This window comes from Rhipicephalus microplus, chromosome 8 (genome assembly GCF_043290135.1).
Source record: "Rhipicephalus microplus isolate Deutch F79 chromosome 8, USDA_Rmic, whole genome shotgun sequence".
NCBI lineage: Eukaryota > Metazoa > Arthropoda > Arachnida > Ixodida > Ixodidae > Rhipicephalus > Rhipicephalus microplus.
Genome location: NC_134707.1, coordinates 17,592,764 through 17,614,732, shown reverse-complemented (window position 1 = coordinate 17,614,732; position 21,969 = coordinate 17,592,764). Strand labels below are relative to the sequence as shown.

At 44.7% G+C, this 21,969-nt stretch overlaps 1 protein-coding gene across 2 annotated transcripts in view; it reads left to right on the top strand.

Moving 5' to 3' along the window:
* Positions 1 to 21,969, top strand: part of DAAM (disheveled-associated activator of morphogenesis-like protein) — a 175,721-nt gene that overhangs the window by 24,270 nt on the left and 129,482 nt on the right. The window contains exon 1 of one of the 2 annotated variants that reach the window (XM_037416310.2): positions 6,802 to 7,219. The exons of the other annotated variant lie outside the window; for it this stretch is intronic. Within the exon in view, the coding sequence (XP_037272207.2) occupies positions 7,178 to 7,219 (42 nt within the window). The 5' untranslated portion in view covers positions 6,802 to 7,177. Of the gene's footprint in view, positions 1 to 6,801; positions 7,220 to 21,969 lie in introns of those variants that run through there. 2 annotated transcript variants of the gene reach the window in all.

Here is a 21,969-nt window from a genome sequence, read left to right as displayed (position 1 = left end):
ATTTCTGATGTGGATTCGTCGCATGCTTTATGGTATCTCACTGTGAGCTGTAAACTTTTACTCTATTCCTTGAGTTCACAGTTGTTAATGGCGTGCTTTTATTCCCATTTCTCTGTCTTTGCGCGTTGTGCCAATGAGTTTCGCCTGATGCCTATAATGTTTTAACACATGTTTTCAGATTTAGGCCGGAACACAGTTTTGCTAGATATAAAAGTAGTTGCTGTTTGTCTGGTGAAAATTAGCTCTTCTGTTTCCTTGCTTTGTTATTTTTATTAGGCGTTTTGATATAAAGCACGAAAATAGATCAATTTGTTGCCCTGTTGATTGTGATGGGTATGACGCTTGACACATCCAGCCAGTTAAGCTTGGAACTGGAAACAAGACATGACTGCTGCGCCCCCCTTCGGCAGCATGTAGTCTGTCCTCATCATTACCTGAGTGGCATTCGTATTTTTGACAAACGCCACCCCGTCGGCTCGTGATGAAAACGAAGTTTCACCAAGAAACCAGCTCTGTAAGATAGAGGACTTTAGCTCGTCCTGGTCGAACTAAACAACAAGCATCGCAGCGTGAATTCGCTTTCTTTTTATTTAGCGCGTCGAAACAGTTAGCGGGAGTCGTGATCGTCACCTCCCACCTGAGCTGACCCCGACTGACCAGTGGACGGCCGTTCGTCATCTACTTGGAGCGGCAGGCAGCCGCACGGAGCACGTCGTTTGGCGGCCACTACATTGACGACCGTGCAGAGGGGAGAGGGGGAGAGAAGGCTGGGTATTCCATCAAGAATGGTGTCAATTGTCCTCCACGAGCAGGCTAACGGGGTGTGCGAAGCTAGATCAGTGACCCTTCTCTGTAACACCCTCACCCGCACTGTTCCACTCTTGCTGTACAGAAGCTACATCCCCTTTCTTAGCACCCTTGTCCACATCCTCAATAGCTGTTGCCCCCTTTCGTTCGTGAACATTGGCACCGGCTCTTCCTCACGAGACGCGCACGCGAGCATCCGAACATTACCGTGCAGCAGACCCGGGGCAGTTCATCAAGAAGTGTCGCTCGCTCAAGCTGGACAGGTTGTCCGTAGCGCTCGTCGTTGAACTGTCCTGCAAGAGGATGCAAGACTTGACGAGCAGCGCCAAAGGCGGAAGCACAAGAGAAAGAAGACCTCGGGATGAACGCCTTGTCTCGTGAAACTCATTTGCGTGTGCTTTCGTCTTTTGCGCTGCTTAAAATATGAACGTTCCCGTTAGCTGCACCTTTTCTGATTTTTTTTTCTCGCTGCCTTGTCTGTCCTTCGTTCCACACTTGACTACGGGAGCATTGATCGTTTCTGTCTGATTTAGATCGACCGTGCACAACATTGAAATTGATTTCTTTTGCATAACTTATCAGCTCTTGATTATGCGCTTTACTATTTCTGTGACAATAGTTATGGCTAATTTGCATATACTGAAAACAAAACTCGAATACTGCTCGAGATCTGCAGAACGCATAATATTTTTTTTGCATAATTTACAAAGCACCTTCTTTGTCTCGTTCGGAGAGGGGGGTACAAATTATATTTCGCGACATTTAATAAAGACTGAAGATGAGAAGGTTACTCATTAGGCTTTTATTCCAAAGTGCGGTGAGTTCTTGGAAGTTGCCACGCGCGATAAAACAGTAATCCACAGCTTGATCGATTCAGCCATTATTAATCGTAACGGACGTTCACGGATGCCAAACTCGGGCACCAGGTAACTGGTGATATGTGTGCCACTTCCAGAATTGGCCCAAACTTGACCTAACGATGATGTTGTGGACGTCATGATGGCGTCAAAGGATGAGGTCATCGGTGACAGTGGCTGAAACCAAGTTTGTGTTACATTTGGTATCTTTCGAACTCCCGCTTCTATTGGGGACTGCCGACAGACACGCTGTAATCCACTTCCTTCATTCACTCTAGCATCCCATGACTTTTACCGAGTTATTCTCCCGGTGCTCTTTTTAGACTATTCGAGTTGACGCTGAAAACGCCACGTGAAGCATATAACGCGTTTGCCTTAATCTATCTGTGCCAGCAATAACCTTGAAATAAATAATGTTCACTCTAAGGCACGGACAGAATCATCGAAAAAACATATTTTATTCTGCAACTAATGTGACTATCGTGTCGTTACGGTGGCTTCTGCTTTGACATGTCATCTCTCCCTCTTTCGTCTCCCAGTAACACGTAGTTATGTACAAGGAAAGCTTCGTATAAGCATCCCGAAGTGTTTCTTTCCTGCACACGGCAGACATGGTCGTTATTTTTCTTTAGCGGCGCGTCGCCCGGCCATTTACCGCGCTTCTCGTGACGCCCCAGCTCAGGTGAGATCGGAGGATCTTAAACGTTCCTTGCCGGGGGGTGTTTTTGCACCCCGCTTTATCAAAAGGCGAAGCGAGGTCGAAACGACAGCGGGAAGATTTATTTCTACGCTCGAGTTTCTTCGTGCCTTGATTATTTCGAGTCGCTTCGCTGCTTTTGTCTTATGAGCCGCAAGAAATGAACGAAGAAGTGGAATAACGATGCTTATCGGATTATTGAGTATTCTCTGTGCCGCTATCTATTGAAAGTCTTCAGGGGTGTTGACGCAATGCGCTGTTCTCTAGGAATGAATTGGCTGCGGGAGACCTAGTATACTACCTTGGTAAACGATGGCGTCAGGTGGTAGTTGTGTTTACATATCTAATGTAAAAAAAAGAAAACTAACGAAAGGTGAGTTTAACAGCTAGTATTTTTGTTGAACACAACGTAAATTAGAACTAAATGACAATCAAAGCAACGAAAGCAAGAGCTATTGCACATATACTTTCCTTTGCTTCATTATCTCTTCGCATTTAAACAAAGAGTAGTACATTGAATTGCAATTTTTGCTAATTCCAGAGTGGAATACCAAATGGGTAAATAGTATGTAATGACAGGGCTAGAATATTTATTTATTTCACCCTTATGACTTGTGCATTACGAGTAAGAGGACGGATAAAAAATGAAAAAGAAGACTTGATAAAATATAAGGAGAAAAATTGTTTAATGATCTGCAACATTATACAAAAATGATCAACTATCAAATGTGTCAACATAAACAATATAAGAATAAAGAATATGAATGTAACCCCATAAAAATATTAAGCCAGGCAGTGAGCACCAACGACCATATCACATGATGATACACCAGGGAAAACTTTGCACAGGTTCCTGCGAATTCCACAAAAACGAACCCTGCAGTGGTACAAAGGGAATTTAGCACTCATTTATTCTATTACATTGCCAATACATGTAGCCCATTGGAAAGAAAACTACATGCTCTGCCTGCGAGATTCAGGATCGATTTCAGCTTCCAGGAACTATCGTAGAATGTCTGATAATACCCTGACGTTAATAGTGGTATGGGAGTGGACCTAATAAATGAAGTTTGTGTGACATTGACAACTTGAATAAAGATTGGAGTTTTTTTTTAATACTGGTACATTGGTGTAGCCAGGTGACTATTAGTATTATTTTTCGAATCGGATACACAGGAAAGTCCAAGACACAGATGAATTAGAGAAAAAAAAAAGGCTGACATGTGCCACTTATAGGGGCCGAAGACCTTCTTGCTTCCTCGGTAAGGGTAAACACAAAAAAAGGAAGATAGGAGGAATGAAATAGGAAAGGAAAGTAGAATAAAAAACGAAGAACACGGGTGTAAACACAAATAAGTAATGACGTATATGAGGCAAAAAGGTTCACACCCTACCTGATTTTTTTTCGATGTTGCCAGTGTATATGCACATGCACGCGTACAAATACATGCGTTAACACAAAGGTATGTTAGCTAGGCCCCTGCCCAACGCAACAAAAATTGATACACCCCTGTACTGAAGGTTCGCGATTGGAGTTCAGATGAAGTTCGAAACTAGTCTGAACTGATAAACAATTACTGAAAGCAAGAAAAAAATGGTAGCACACAAAAAAAAGTTACACAAGAACCACATCCTATTTAGTCAGAACTATTTGATGATAGGTAATTAGTGCTCCAATAATTAGAATGGCTCATTACCTTGTCTAGATTTGTGAAAGTCTGGTCATTCTCCAGTGAGTGGAAAACTTCGAATAACACGGTTTCGTGCTTCTTCCTGCATGTCTTGGCACCCGCTCTGGCGGTAGCAGGGATGCACCGATTTTGAGGGGAACTATACGCAATGTGGGAGTGTCGTTTATCAGGAAATACCCGTTCACCTACTTTGGCTGTTGCTGCTGCAGGGCTATAAAAATAAGCCACGTATTGACGCTTCTGGCGTTTACCTTGTAAGGGTAATCTTTCATTCGCGAGATTTCATCTGACTGGCATCTTCCTGGTGAGTCCAGGCGGCAAGGTTGCTCTGATCACGAGCAGATAAGGCAGTGTTTAAGTGTAGAGCCTTTCTTCATTGTCCCGAATGTTCCGATCCAGGCACGGGATATTCGGGGTTCTTTGTTGGTGTGGTTCATTTTGTTGACATGTATCTATTTACGGTTTGAAGTTGTCTGTCAGCTGGATTTAGCTGGAAGGAGTGCTGGATTTTCAGTTTTGGATAAATGGGAACTATTGAGCCTTGACATGGGGTGTTAAGATCTTGGCGTATCAATACAAGCATGAGTGGGTATGATTAAAGAAAGTGAACTAGAGACGTTGTCATTCATGAGAGATAATGTGGTAAAAAAGCGTTGCACTGTTCTTACTGCCAGCCACTTGGCGTTTTTATAGCTGGGTTACGTTCGCTCGTTGTCCTTTTGAATATGCCTACCTAATCTTGCTTGGATGTTGAGGCTTCGATATCAGCCACGGCGACCGTGATTCGAGAGAGGCGAATGGCTATAGATTCACGTATAGTGTGGGATGTCAATGCACGTTAAATGTAGTCGAATGTTCTAAATTTCCGAGGCCCTCCCTTACGGCGTGCCGCATGATCATATCGTGTTTTTGTCAAGTAAAACCCCACAATTTACCATACAAAGTATGCGTCTATTTACTACGCAGACTACTGCAATGTTTCACTGGCAAGACTGCTTTTGGAATGAAAACATCAGGCCATTGTTTTTTGAGAGAAAAATAGAAGAAAACAATGTTATAAAGAAAGGCGTGAAATATTCAGAAGAAATCTGTATCGCGCAGACATGTATCCGAAGATCTATTTTATACATAGGGCATATGATAAGTACAACAGTTATGAGACAAAACAAAGAAGTCCTGTGTTCTCTTTAGTTGCTGTTAGGGTCAGGTATCAATGACAGGCTAATCACAATGTTGTAGACAAGTTGCCAAATATTTACCTTACACATCTGCAAAAAAAAAATCAAAGCGACATTACGAAAGTAGACACTAATTACTATCGCTGAACCAGAGAGTTGCTGAATTAGACAGGCATTGTATAGTGAAGTGATCACAGAGGCCATTCGCAATATCAGAGTCAATTTGTGTGGCTTGCTTTTGTTTCTCTTTAATGAAGAATTCAAGCTCATCACGTATCCTTAACTTCCGGTCTGAGCGTTCTTTTTACGGTTATGCGGTTTCCACGTAACATCAACTCGTGTACTTAGATTATGCATCGAAGGTGGTCGAAATTTCCGGAGCCCTCTTCAACGATGCCCCTCATGGTAGTATCGTGGCTTTTCGACGTTAAACCTCGAGAATTACTATAATGCACGTGGCATCAGTTATCGTCCTGAGTGGCTTATCACGTGCTTCCTTCTATATTCATCGAGAAGTGTTTCAGCTGCCCCTGACGCACATTCACGTTATCTCTAATATTATCTGCAAGGCCAAAGTGTTATGGTTTTGTTTGCCCCAGAAAGACGGTTCCTATTCTTTAGAAGGAAAGTGTACTTGCATACGACAACAATGGCAATATAATAAGGAAGAACTGTATGAAGGGGCATGTTGGCTGGGATATAACCAATATCGCCTTCCCTGCAGTGCTGGCTAAAACCACTAAATCACCCTTACGTTTGCAAGTGTTGAAGCGTCTGTATCTGGACAGCTGCGTCTGCTTTGTTCAGCTGAGTAACAGTGGATGGCCCTGAAGCTTAGCCGTGAGAGACCAAACAGCTGGACAGAAAACGGCCATAGGGCAACCCCCGTCCCTCAGTGTTCGCACTCTATTTGGACCGTGCTGAGTCAAATATAGAAGAAGAACCAGAGACCCACGCGTCTGGCACACGACACTCTCTCCCGTACTGCATACCGGAAACCGAACCTTAGTGCATTCGTCCCGCGCGGAAAACCGACGACTAATCTCCCTCTCGAAGAGGGTGGAGATTGGCTCAGTTCCCCCGGAACCGTCCACAGATGTACGCCTCGTCTGTAGAAAGCAAACACGCGAAGCCAACAGAAGAGGAAAAAAAAAAGAGAGATAACGCAGGGGCAAACAAATCAATGATGTGTAAAACGCAACGCTACGCCGCCGTGCAGTCCCCCGCTTCATCGTTCAACCATACCCGCCCCCACAAACTCGCACACCAGCGCGCGTCCAGAACCCCCCGCAGTTAGAACAGCCGTCCACGCTTTATCAAGCGCGCGCGCCTGCTGAGTTCGAAAGTAGCGCGCCAAAAAGGATCACGCACGCACCGCTCAAAACACACCCTTCTCGGTGCACGTGGTGCACCCTCATCCGACACACCGTCTTTTCTCCCCTCTCTTACTCCCTTTCTCACTGCATGAAGACGCGCCGCGCGCCCTAACGATGCCAGCGCCACCACTACGAGCGCGGCCGGCGTGCGCTCGTAGTGAACGCCTGGGCTTCAGTACTCCGCAATGAGTCGCCAACTCCAGCGGTTGCGAAGCGCGTAGCAGCTGTGCTTCTCTCATATCGCCGGGTTCTCGTGCGTCGTCGTCGTCGTCTGCTCTTTGTATCGTCTGCCGCAGTGTTTCTTTTTACGGCATACGACGCCTTTGGAAAAAGGACGCGCCTCCTTACGCGTCGTAAACGTGGGTTTCGACGTCCTTCGTATATTGCTGGATAACACAGTGTGTGTTGGTTTTATTCACTCGGTCGATGGTGATGGGAACAGGGGTTTCGTTGAGTGTTTGCCACCGAGTGACTCTGGTGTGAGCTGTCACCCACTTCGACACCCTTCGGTTGCTTTGGGGTGAATCTCTGGAAAAAAATTCGTGAAGCCGGGAAGAATAACTAAGACGCTATGGATAACGCTACATCCAATGGAAAGACTTCCACTGTGAAGGTGAGTAGTACACGAAGGATTTGGTGCTTGTGAACAGATTTTGTTTTCTTGTATCAACGTGCAACTAAGTTATCTGGCAGATAAAAAAAAATGCTTCAGCTTCTGAACTCGAAATACAGCGTCACGGGTATTACAGACAGTTTTCGTTTACCATAGCAACAGGATGACGATATTGGATTATTTCAACATCGACTTCTCCTTTCCAACAATATTGATTGTAAATCGATGAAGGCTATTGTCCGGAGTGATCAAGTACTCTCACGAATGCCTGCTTTTCTTTTTTTAGGCTAAACCATACTGAACACTGAAGATGACGAAACCACCTCATATAACGGGTTTATTAATATTGAATACTGACATCGTGGCATAGACATGAAAAATCATGACGATGAGTCCGAAGGTATTATTCAGTTATTATGCCGTAACAAACATGCGATAAATTACGTGTGTGTCACGTTCAGCTGTGCACTGCTGTGGATTCGTTCACTCGTTTAATTGATGCAGCAAGTTGCGTTCATGAGAAATATACAAGCTCTTAAAGAACTAAGCTGAAGAGCTTATCGTATTGATTATTGTCTACATAATATACATCATAACGCATCTCTTATTAGACCGGGTTTAGTCAGGCACTTGAATTTCGGAATGCATTCCCGTTCGATTGTCACGGAAACATTTCTCTCTCGGAAGAGGTCGTGAACTTTCATAGGAGACATTATGATGGGCACAGTGCAGCTGCGTAGTCGACGACTCTGGGTTTGTAATCATGCATATTTCTTTTAGGCATCGTCAAAATCGCGGCCTTACATTGTAGCTTAAAGTCAGCGTGAAACTCCCTCCGCACCTATAAAGCCAGCATATATATATATATATATATATATATTGTTGCCTGCACTCATACTGAGGCGAATTGTGAAACAAAAAATATGTTAGAGGCGCTTTACATTTTGTACATTGTTTCATTTCTTTTATTTATCACTGCGGATAGACATCAGTGGAACGAATCTTAATGCTATTGTGCATTGAAATATTCTGGCTTTTTTTTCGTTTCTAAACTAAAAGCAAAGGCTATACAGAAGAGCTTCGTTGTCATTTGCATCACACCGTCGAAGCGTTTATAGAATGGAGGTTCCACTAAATGTCAGGACAGTAAACGACTTGATTTTATTGAATCGTTGTACTGCACATCCGCACTGTCATTGCTGTAATTGTCATATTGCCACGCTACTTGAGGCCAATTTTTCATGCTAGAGCAATTTTTTCATGGTTTTCTCGGTCTTGTTGCTTTCTCATATTACGGACTAGGGCGTTGTCTGCAGCTATACGTTCCGTTAGACTAGGCACATTAGATGCACAAAAACTAAGCTAGTATATTAGTTTTTCAATACTTAGTGTGCCAGTAATTTACATAGACGGCTACAGTGACTTTTCTCTCATCTCTAACCTTCCTTCTTTCTCCCCCTCTCCAGTGCAGGGTAGCCTACCGGGCTTAGCCCTGGTTAGCCTCCCTGCTTTTCTTCTATTGCCGTTCCCTTTCTTTCTCTCTCTTTCTCTGCACATGACCATATGTTAGGTACATAAATTTTGCGATGCCTGTTAGGGCGGCGAACCTCCTTGTAGACACAGTACGTTCCTTTCCCTGTTGCGTGTATGTTTCTGCCATAAAGCTTGATTTACGGTAGTTTCAAGGAGGTCTATATGTACAAGCATTTTCACCGACGACGGGCTTTTGTGAACGCCTCTGACATTCGGTGCAGTTCCGCACGCTGCATTAAAATCACTGCCTTTCTTTCTTCTTTCATACCCTCTTTTCCCGTCTTTTTGTACTCCTTCCCTAATTCCCCAGTGTAGGATAGCTAACCAGAAGCCTTTTGGTTAACTTCCCTACACTTTCTATTTCTGTTTGCTTTATTCCTTTCTTGCCCAGATGATAAAGCGTGAGGAATATGTGATTCATCTGACTGAACACCGTTAATTAAACGTGCAAGTGCCCTAATACTCTTCGCTAATGCGGCAGTAATGAGCACTAATGTACGACTTGACTACTCCCAGAAGATTGTGCCATAGATGCTTACCTGAGTGGTGCTCGACTCGTATGAAATTTATGATCACATATTTTTAGCAGAACACGCTCTTGCTCATTGTGTTGTACAGCTGGTTCGAGCAATGGTAGTCACGCCAAACACGCCGGGCAGCCGGATAGACTGCTCATTTACTTCGTTGTATTATTATCTGTCCCGTTCTTATAAAGCCGTGAGATGAGAAATTACTGGGTCACAAACTAATTTACCACTGGCCGTGTATCCAGTGGATAAGCTACATCTCGTGCTTGCAGAAATGGAACCGATGAATCTCGAAAGCTTGTCCAGCTAGTAGACTATCATTTCGGTACTTGTTCTAAGAAATATGCTGTCCATAAGCTAAATGGTTCTTGCATGCACTCTTGTGTAATGAGCACATCTGATTCGCGACGAATATTTAGGAACGCAAGCTCATTTGCCATATTCGCAGTTTAAGCTGCAGCGGGCACGAATATGATTGGAGTGTCTTATGACGTAAGTTATTCATGTGCAATTTACATTTTTGCTGATAAGTCTAAGCTTATAGAGGTTCTCTGAGCAGGAATAAGTGCCTCAGATAGGCTGGTCGACTTTTCGATAGGTGGTCTTGTGCTCATCAAAGGCGCACTATTATTCTTTGACACCTTAGGTCTGAACCGTTTAATCCCTGTCATCATCTGCGCGATATCAGTGACGTGTATACATGGTCATTAACAAAGTTAACAATTAACGCTGGTGACATAATAGTTGAGTGGAGAGCTGTCACAAGGCTTCTTCCGCCAAAAAGAACAATCAGGATTTTCAGTAAAGCCCCGTCGATGCAAAAATGCTTGCTTTGTGAAGAGACAATATTTATACTAAAGGTTTTCATACTCACAGAAGCAACGTGAAAGGAAGTCTCCCTCAAAAAAGGTCCGCCTGCTGTACACTTACGTTCAGTATGTATTTTTTTATTATTCCAATTCTTAACAGATTAGCGCTTTTGATATTCTGCTTGTAATGAAAAGAATATTTTTGCAGTATTCATAACTACCCGAGCTTCATGACAGAAATATTTTCTTCATCTTTTTCATGCCCACACCTATGCATTGTCCGGTTATCTCCTTTTGCTCATCCTCAGCTGTTTATTTGAAAATTTTCTCCAGCTATCCCACATTATTTGTCTCCTTTATACGAAACACAAATAATTATTTGTAAAGGTAAATTATGCCAGCAAACCACCTGCAGACGTGATAAATCCCTTTTTTTTTGTAAGCAGTCTATCTGAAATCACCGCATCCTGTCTTGTGCGCGTCAGTGGGACCACAAACAGATAAGAGTAGCACATGGTCTTTCCTTTTGTGCTCATACCACGATTACAATGTTTGCTAGGTGGCAATTCAGCACAATCTAGATGTTTTGTCTAGGCACGAGTGGACGACAAGAAAGAAAATGGCAAATAGGCAAATGACTCAAATAAAACAGGAAGCTTGGAAGACTAAATGGAGGCTTTAAGCCTCCTTTCGCAAACAAGGAAGGGCGGCCGCTGCACTTTACGTATAGTGTGCGAGACGGAATGCCGGAAAAGGACTGCGGAGCACGTGCCTCAGATGTAAACACCGATTATCGCCGGGCGGACCTGGAGGTAGGTGACGGAGCTATATTACGCAGCTAATACACCGGCAGGTATGTTGCAACTTGCAATAGGGCGCTCAATGCAGCTGTATCTACTACAGTTGTAAGTTCGGATTCCTTCCGCGCTTTCTCTCTTTTTTTTTGTATGGGCGTATGTTAAATGGAATATAACTGCAGACGTTAGGATCAGTTAGCCTGTATAGCTAACCCACTTTGTAAGTTCGGATTCCTTCCGCGCTTTCTCTTTTTTTTTTGTATGGGCGTATGTTAAATGGAATCTAACTGCAGACGTTGGGATCAGTTAGCCTGTATAGCTACCCCACTTTTTAGAAACTGATTTGAACAGTACCCTAAAAAAAAAACATTTCCGCAAATTTAATTTTCCGTTCATGTTGAGTTGTGTGTTGAATCAGTATTCTGTTGAGATGCAACTGTCTTGTTTGATGCTTGAGTGGAAAAGTAATCTGCGGCATGAATCGATGAAAAAGCAACCCCATCGAACAATACCCTATGACGCCTATGACCTTTTCTCACTAATATCGCATGATCATCAAGAACACACATTATAGAATCTTGTATTCGTGTTTTATATTATTCTTATACAATTCATTATTCGTGTTCATGTATTCTCACATGTCTGCTTACAAAACTATTGTAATCGTAACATATGTGTAGCATATATTTAACTCCAAGAGAATCGCGGATACCATTGTATCATTCATAATTTTGCTCCTTCTTTACTGACTAAGTAGGCATGATAAATCTGCAACACCCCTGTTTCAGACTGCAATATACGTAATGCGTAAATATGTCGCAGTTTGGTCACTGGTACGAAAGATTTATTGAAATTTACTGCACCGGGATTACATACCGGCTGCGGCGACTGCATTCTCGATGAAAGCGAAAATGCTGTAGGCCTGTGTGCTGAGATTTGGGCGCATGTTAAAGAACTCCATGTGGTCGATATTTCCGGAGCCCTTCACTACGGCGTCTTTCATAAGCATAACGGTGGTTTTGGAACGTTAAAGCTCACATATTGTTCAGATTGACTGCATTTACTTGACAATGTAGCTTGACTCCTTAGACATGAAATTACGAATTTAGTTTAACACGGGGAGATCACGATGGCAGGTTCACACTCTGTGAACTATTTGATTAATTAATTTAAAGCCAGAATGTTGCTTACTGGTGCAATTATAAAATGAAGTATAAAAATTAATTGTTTTCCACTCATTGGCTTGGCACAGAAACGGATTTCAGAAGTCAGCAAATTTTGTGAGACAGGACATGTATTATCTCCTACAGTGTGGCGTTCACGCTCGTTCAATACACGAGGCCTCGAAAGTGTCATGCAATAACGTCACCGCGACGGCGTGCGAAAGTCACGAGTCTTTCGTTTCCACGTACGCGTACTTTTTTAGTCACGCCATACTTACACGGCGTTCCTTGTTGGGCCTCTGTACACTGCACGTACTGTCAAAATGCCGGAAGCTGCGCGCTCGGTGTACTAGCCACGCGTAGGGAAGTTCCCAAGCTCAGTGAGATATACCGTATAGGTTATTCCGGAACGCAAAGAGCGGATCACCGGTGTAACAATTGTCGAGCTGCTATTTTCGAGTCGTAAAGAAACGTTTCACGTTTTTCTCGGAACACATACGGCTGGCTCTCGAACGTCACCGTTGGCAACGACGTCTCGGCTTGACAAGCCAATCGATAGAATTTCGCCCTGGTGACGTAACGAGCGGAAGAACGCTCCCCCGGGCATAACGAAGTGCTGAGGGGTCAGGAAGGACCGAATATAGTGGGGAGCCAAACACTACGGAGGAATTTCCCGCTCAGGAGCTTAGCGGGTATTCATGGCGTAGACAGGGGAGGGGAGGGGGGAGTTACAAATTTTGCTCGGAGTTTTTCGATTTCACGTATGTATATACACATGTACAAATGCATGAATGAACGTAAAAAAATGGTTGAGCGCCTCTACACCACCTATACAGCCGAAAAAAAAAAACGTCTGGATATGCCACTGGCAGTTAATGTGTCGTGCAACTAGGCTCGAGGGCGTGGGTTCGATTCATGATCCGGAAGGTGGCATTTCGATGGGTGTGAAATGAAATATTCTTTCTTTTCAAAGACAATTTCTCTATTTACCTTTTCAACCCGTTTATGTAGTAGGGCATGCTATCGATAGCTTCAACTACCGTCCTCACGCGCCTACAGCAAGCACTGGCAAAGTTTGGCTAACTTATCTTTAACATTGCTATTACTGGCTGACATTTCGCGACTAATGAGTAATATACATGTTGGAAGGGTTTATTTTTAGGTGGGAGGCAAAGGTTCGTGGCAGCGACCACCCTCCCTATTAATCTATGTATAGGACAAACTTCACACCTCTCCCCCTTCTTAGGTGACGAGGGGTGGCGGCAGTGCCACCTAGCGCCTCGTGCGCACCATTACGGTAATAGTAGTATTGAATACCGTAAGTTATTCGCGGTGATATCGCCGGCATTGTACCTATCAATCTAAATTCAATGGCCTAATTGGGCCTTTTTTCAAATTTGCACACTGTCACGTTGGCAAATACGGTCATTGCTACGAAAAATTAATATTGTAACTGGCATGGTCGCTTTATTCCAGCCAGCTACGCTCGGAATATCATGAGAGCTTGGGGCCTTTCACAGAAACGCAGGCATGCCATAATATACAGGTCATTTACTTTTCGTAACCGATCATGCTCATAACTAAGAATCAGTAGAAGATAAACGTGAAAGGCCGTAATTAACTTGACATTATAATTGCGTTTAGGAACTGCTTTTGGTGAAATGGCGCTAAGTGGTTCCCAAGGCCGGGAACCAAATGACACATGGATCCTGCGCCATCAGTCAAGGCCACCGAGTAACGGGACATTGACAACATACCAAAACGCACATAGCCTGCGAAAGTTAGCGTCCTTTCGGAGTGTCTCGGGAGCCTACACGATACATAAACATGAGCAGAAGTTATAGCATACAACGCGAGTCAGCGCATACGTCACAAATTAGATATGACGTTTTGTCCGCATGTTCCAGGAATCGCCTCGGGACAACAGATGGAAAAGAGGGGAGGTGTTTTTTTTTTTTTGTCGTTATGCCGAATGATCTCGAGCAGAAGCCAAAGTCTGCTTTCCACGTACAGAGCTCCGGTGTCAGTCACGACTACATCGGCCGCCACTACCGCATCATGTGACGCCTTTATGCACTAGCACACTCTCGCGTATCACGCCACTCGCGCCACTTGCGGGATTTTGTTGCTCTAGTTAAAGAAGATTGACGGGGGCTTGGTGTAAGAAGCATTGCCGTACTATAGCAGTTGTGAAGTATGCATATGTGTACGCCACACCACGACCGCCTGTTTTCTGGGAAACGCGAGGAAACTTCGAGGAAGTATTGGTCCGGAACGTGCCACCTTTGTTTCGGAAACACGAGACACGACGCCTCGGGCGCACGGCAGCTGCGGCAGAAGATTTAAATGTCTCGTGTGGCCGAAGGGAGAAGGGAGAGGGAGGGAGAGGCCGAAGGGAGAGGGAGACTACCATGTCTGGATCTCCGGGCCAAATTCATTTGGCCCGGAGATCCAGACATGGTAGTCTCAGGGTCCCCATCAGATCCCACTGCTCTGTGCGACGATCGTGAACTTAAAGGGTTCTATGACGTGAGAGGCCCGGTCTGTAACAACCTTCAGCTTGCCGATGAAACACCAATGATAATTATTACTGATACATATGATAGGTTCAGATATCTATCTATCTATCTATCTATCTATCTATCTATCTATCTATCTATCTATCTATCTATCTATCTATCTATCTATCTATCTATCTATCTATCTATCTATCTATCTATCTATCTATCTATCTATCTATCTATCTATCTATCTATCTATCTATCTATCTATCTATCTATCTATCTATCTATCTATCTATCTATCTGTCTGTCTGTCTGTCTGTCTGTCTGTCTGTCTGTCTGTCTGTCTATCTATCTATCTATCTATCTATCTATCTATCTATCTATCTATCTATCTATCTCGATCTATATCTATCTATATCTATCTATATCTATCTATCTATCCGCAGCAAAGAAGTTGAAACAGACAGAACTTACTTTATGTGAAGCAAGGACTGCTGGGCGAGTTGGTAACTCATCTTAGCTGAGTGCGCACGTTACTACATGTCTATTGTGCAAGCTCGTCAGGTAGAAAAAAGAATGCGCATTTTGCAAACTTATCTAGACGACAGGGCTCTTCCAATTAATTCAGAACTGTTCACAATGGGCAGCCACACTTTTACGTTCCTTTTCTTCGGTGACTAGAAAGTAGGTCGTCACAGCCCTTGGGCGTAGCCAGATTATGGCGAAACATCGCGTACTTCCGCACCATCAGCGCAGTTTTATTGGTGGTCGAAAGCGAAACCACGAGATAGCTTTAAGTATTCGCGAGAAGGACAGATAAGGGGCCGCGCGAATCCCAACACAGCTCGGCCGCCAGTGATCCTCCTTCTTTAGTTTTTGCTTATCTGAATACCTTTTCCCTTTCTGATTGCCTCGGGTGGCTGAACCATCCCTGAGTGGTTCGTAATCATTGGTGCCCTAGACCACGCATAATGTAGTACATTCCTACATTAGTGCTCCATTCATTCGGGACCGAATCCTGCGGACTGACCCTTACTGACCGGGTACACAGCCAGGGGACTTCTTGTATAAGTTGCTCCCCCCCCCCCCTCGCACGCAGGTCTTCTAAGCACCTCCCAGATACCCCCTTCTCTCATCACACACGTGCACTTGTAACAGAACTACCTGCATCCATCCATACGTAAGCCGGCTTGTATATTACGCGAGATCATTACGCAACCAAAACAAGTTCGTCTCAGTCAGTTCAGCAGTAAGTGGGGAGATGAATGCAGACGGGCCGAGAAGTCTGTCTCGCGCCTCCGATTCTGCGACGGTTAGGCTATGCAGAAAGCCTACATGTGCAAAAAGGAAAGAGAAGGAAAGAGAGAGAAAGAAAGAAATATGCAATAAGAAAGCAAACATGAGAACGCGTTGACTCAAATATTTGCGGGTCAGCTCTTTTGTCAGCCGCAGCGGTGGAGTCGGGCGTTGTGGACGATAATGCTAGCACGCGTTCATGCTGCGATGCGGCCTCTCGCCTTCAGGGTCAAAGGAGTCAGGAGAGGTGAGAGGAAAGAGAAAGGAGGTAGACGAGGTAAGAATGAAAGATTCATACTGGAGGCTCACTGGATGCCCAGCATTCCGGACGAAAAAGCGGACTGTGAGAGGACGATCATTATGAAGTGAGAGAAAGGCAGGTCGAGAGGTTTATACCTTCTAGCCTTTCCAGGTCAGTGAGGAGTTGTCGAGTCTCGTAGAAAACGAGAAAGTGCGAGGGGGAGGCGTAGCGAAGGTATAGACGTGCAGGAAAAGAAAAGGAGACTGGCGTGAGAAAGATAATAAAGTGAGAGGGGAAGAGGAAGACTTGGAAGGACGGCGACATTCTAGCGAGGAGTGAGACCCTCTGTAAAGAATAAAAAGTAGAGCACCGGAAAGCTATAAGAAACAAGGCTTAAAGAAAAAAGTAAAAAAGGCGAAGTGTCTTTTCCCGTGGGTCTCGTTAACACCTTATTCAGGACACTTCAGAACTTGTGCTGAATATCACAGACCACTTATAGTACGTAGCTTTAAAGGACCCCTGAACCTCTCCGAGTTGAAGGACGAAAGAGTACTCATTTTGACAGGATGTGGCGCACACACAAACATGGACGCTAGAAGAATGACTCAAACAACGCCGGCGTGATATCCCGTAAAAGTGAACAAGTACCGGCTACAGCCCTATTATCTGTGCGACGTACGTCGCTCGCTTGTCCGTCTGTGCGCTTGTCCGTCTTTCGCGTTTATTTCGCGCCAAAGGCAGCCGTAAGCGGCGGAAGAATGCTTTCCTTCTGGCATTGATTAGTTTTCCCACGAACGATATCTCCTTCTCACCACTTGCTCCTTCGTAAAATACGGAGACAACGTCAGCACTAAGCCTGTAAGACGATCTTGATTTCGCACTTTTCGGCTACACGTTTTTCTGCATTTGCACTGTCGAAAACGTGCGAAACGAAGTGGAATGAGCTGATGGCGCGCGATATTCACGCGAGATACGGCAGAATCGCATCCGACTGCATAGAAAAGCATGGCAGGGGGGGGGGGGAATTCACAACTAATATCTCTTGTTACCTGGAGCAGCCAATTGTGCATCTTCTCATGACGTCAAGTGAAGGGACTTCTGTCGTCAATAATTGTGATCAATAGGCCGGAAATAATAGGAGAGCATGGCTCGCTCGTTCTTGATACTTTCAAGGGTTGTTTGATAACAATTCATGTGCTATTTACAGGCCAGTATAGCGTGACATGCGGTTAGCAGCGCCTTTTTGTTTTACGGAAATTCATTAAGGCTCTTTGTTTCTGCGCTAAACCACATTCAGCCGCTGAGTACAACTATTGAGACTATCCACGCCGGTGGTATAGTGGCTATGGTGCTCATGCCCCGTCGCAGTGGTCTAGTGGCTAAAGCACTCGGCTGCTGACCCGCCAGTCGCGGGATCGAATCACGGCTGCGGCGGCTGCATTTCCAATGGAGGCGGAAATGTAGGCCCATGTGCTCAGACTCGGACGCACGTTAAAGAACCCCAGGTGGTCGAAATTTCCGGAGCCCTCCACTACGGCGTCTCTCATAATCATACGGTGGTTTTGGGACGTTAAACCCTACATATCAATCAATCAATTATGGTGCTCATCTGCTGATCAAACGCCACGAGATGAGATTACGGCCATGACGGCCACAACTTCGATCGAGCCTAAAATGCCTAATGTCTGTGCTCTGAGATTTAGCGGGTTGTCGAAATTTCCGAAGTCATCCACTGCGGCGTGTCCCGTAATCATGTTGTGGTGTCGGGACGTTAAGCCACAGCTATTATCATGACAACTTTCCAGACTGCGTGCTTCCCTGGGTTTTCCCGACTGGCCCAGATGTGAGGGCGAGATTAGCATACGTTGCCAAACGAACGGGATGCGACCAACGCCCCTCGGATCTCACTTTCCATCACCGCTTGACACGCAATAGGAAGAAACAGAGCGTTGTAGGGCTGCGTATCGCTAAGACGGAACTTGCGAGACCACTCCCCAAAATAACCGCGCCGATGCCATTCCACCGATTCACCGGCAAGGCGGCATGCATTTGGGGTAGGCGCAACGGATGCAGGCCGCACGAAACTGACACGCATGTTGTTTCCTGATTTCCGGTGTTTTTTTTATTTGAGAAGTTTTAAGCGTTCGGCAAGACGAATAAACATAAAGCTTAACGGCAAGTGCACATAAACGCTGATGTATTTTTAAAGATTTCTAACACCTTAAAGGCTCCCGAGGAAAAAAGGTCTTACATAAAGAGTAGACTTATCCGGTAAAACTGCTCGTCAGTAATGTGTTAGAAGAGGACCGTGTGAAATTCAAAGACTGCCTTAGTGAGAAGGTCGTCCGAGTCCCTTGATGTCATAGATGAAGAATGAGGAGAGAGATTAAAACATTTATTATTGATGAGTTGAGTCGTTAGTGGGTGGACCTCCTAGTTCTGGAGACCATTGGTTTTAGGCGCCGTCCGAGCTCGGTCAACCACGGCTTGTTGTTGTACTGAGTGGGAACTGGCCAGGGTGACCTTCCAGTGGACTACTGTAGGATTATAAGAAGGCATGGGAAACAGTGCGAGTTTTAGGAGCGTCGTTTCCTGGTTGTTCGGTTCTAGAGACAACTGTAGGGACAATAATCTGTGGTCTGGCATGACATTTAAAAATTGTTGCAGATCCCACGTACCTGGGAATCGAAGTTATGCGAAGCATGCGGGGGGAAGGTGACCATGTTGCAACTTCTTTATTGAGCGACACGTGATGAAATGGCGCTAAATATATGTACGAATGTTGCACGCAGAGACATATGTTGAAGAGTTGCAGGTGTTCATATAACCAGCTTGCACTTGCGCAACGATGCCAAGTGGAACATGCGTATAAATACTGGAAACTGCTGCAAAAAATAAACTTCAGCGCTTGGCAACTAACCACAATTGACGTTAACCGGAAGTGACGGCTTTATCAAAAGAGTACATATGTGACGTTTATAAAAGTGGGTAGGCAGCACTGCAACCATTATTGACGTTTTACGAAGATTAGCGTCAATTTTTTTACATACACCGACTATTAAAATAGTACAGTTTATCAGGAGGTATGTAGACTAATCGGAGACCTGGGAAGCAAGGCGTCTCCTAATGTATTCGTGGATTTACACAGGTCGCTGATTCGGTATAGAGCGAGGCTGCGGTATATATGTAAGCTGTTACCTTATGCACACGGATCTTGAGAAAGGTCTCGTGTTGCATCCTAGATGCCGGCTTGGGAAAGTGCCTCCATCCGATTGCTAGACTGCTTGGAGTCTGCCTAATGTACCTTACGAAGGACTCAGCAGGTTTCCAAATCTGCTGACTATATACCTAATCATGACTCAGTGGGTTGGTTTCCAAACCTGCTCTCTCCGCACCATGTGTCGGTAGGTTTTAATACCTGCTAAGCCATGATAATTGTACCTCGTGCTTTTATATACCGCACAAAGCACCTATGTCGCGGAACGTACGTCATCGTCGTGGAAAAAAAAATAGAATGAATAGGTGGACGGCATGCCATTTGTAGTAGGCTACGAATTCATTTCGAGGAAACAGAAGAGGGCAGCATGTGAATGTGTTCTTACGAAACACTAGATGTTACGGCATTCAAAGCCGAAGCTCTTGACATGTAGTAACACGCGTCAGCGGCTTTATATTTCTTTCAAGATGATTACACACGACATGTCTTTCATATAATGTGCGTGAAAAAAATGCTTGAACAAGGTGTGCGTGTATTGGAGGCGATGTTTCGGCAATCGGACTTGTCTTTTTCAAGGCAAGCTGACTTGTCTTCTTTAAAGCAGCTTTGAAGAAGACAAATCTGCTTGTCGGAAGCATCGGCTTCAACACGCACCCCCGTGTTTAATAATTTTTCGTAGCAATGAAGCTTCCACCTTTTCGTTCGTGCCTTTTTTTTTTACTTTCGATATAGCCCGTATGGCATATCTGGAAATACCATGTGATCATGGATTGATTGATTGATTTGTGGGGTTTAACGTCCCAAAACCACTATTTGATTATGAGGGACGCCGTAGTGGAGGGCTCCGGAAATTTTGACCACCTGGGGTTCTTTAACGTGCACCCAAATCTGAGTACACGGGCCTACAACATTTCCGCCTCCATCGGAAATGCAGCCGCCACAGCCGGGATTTGATCCCGCGACCTGCGGGTCAGCAGCCGAGTACCTTAGCCACTAGACCACCGTGGCGGGGCCATGTGATCATGGAAGAACACATATGAATCATATGTGTTATATATATTTATGCGTTTGCATGAGATTTTCCGATACTCCTAGAGATATTTCGGTGTCATAGATAGTTAATTAGTTGTGCGTTGGAGCTCTATGTGGATTTCACGCTCTCAGTTTGCGAGGATTACGAGAAAGTACTCGCTGTTATGCCAAATAGTTGTCTCTTACATTCTTCAATGTATCGCACCAATGCTAATTCAACAAGATTATTAACCATCAAATTACAGTAAGGCAACCGAATACCTACCGCAAAGGTTGAACACACATCTATGGCAAGTTTTGGTGGCAAGGCTGTTTAAAATTAGTCCTTTTCAGGAACAATTTCCATAAGCTATTCTAGCACGTGATGGCACACCCACACTGATATCGAAATTCATTGTGCCATAGAAGGCAACAAAGTAAGGGTTAGATTCCGATTCAAATTTGTCTGCCCACACAACAATCACTCAAAGGCGATCTTGTGTTGTACGAACCACAAGCTCCTCCATTTGATTCTCAAGTAAGCAGTCATACTGCCCGGAGCCACATGCACAACTACTTCTTCCTTCTTCTCCTCTCACGCGAGTTAGCGAGCCAGCCAGCAAAGCCTGGTCATGCTGCCGATTCAGAACCCTAGCAGCGTCCGGAACAAGTCCATACATCCTGCCTACATCTCATGCATATCGCGGCTCATTTCGGATGTAAAACGGTTTCATTTCCATTGTTATAAAAAAGACCTTCCTAGTGCGTCTCTCTCCAGAGGGTGCTGCTGACAGAAAACGCTCACACCCCTCCCCAGAAACCTCCTTTCCAATGTATGCATAATGTTCATCCATAGGTTACCAACCATTTCGTTTACTCCAAAGGGGTGGACAGCAGTGCGTTATGGCTGCCTTTGTTTTCTGTACGCTAAGCCGAGGCTGATAGCTTCAAACATCAATGTGTGCGCTACGCCCACAGAACAATGGCTCAGTTTCCTACTCGGCCAAGAAATGCTCGGTTTGTTGCTGCTTTAGAAGCGGGCTGCAGCGAGTCCGCTCAGCATCGCCATAGCTAGTCTCTTTCTCTCTCTCTCTCTCTCCTCTTTGTTGTGTGAGGAGGAAGACGCTTATGCGTTACATTGTCGAGTCGCGGAGAACAATTTGGAGCTTGCCAAATTACACGGCCAGAACCTCCGCCTCGACTGTATGCCCCGGAGCAGGTCTCGAGGTGTAACAATGGAACTAGCGTGTTAGCGCTCGCAAGACCACCCCTGCTTTATTTTGTACCTAAGTTGAGGGGGACGGGGAGGCAAAGAGGAATCGTGGCATGATGCCGGTGTTAAAATACCGCAAGTTTACAGTCTCTATAGCTAATATACTAAATGGAACATAGGCTTTTGCATATGTTTTTACGTTTTAATCATTGCCAATTCACATTTAAATAATGTTTATTTCGCTTTATGTTACTGCAAGAGTTAATTCACTCTTGGTTCCCAATTAATTCACAAAGGGGAAGGGGGAGGCTGGTAGCGAAGAATGGTTGCATGATGTCGGTTCGACAAAACGATGAATTAAGTACTAAGTTGATGCTAAGGCGAGCCATGCTCTGAAATTTGATTCGTTGTTAAATGAAATTTAATAACATTTACTTCA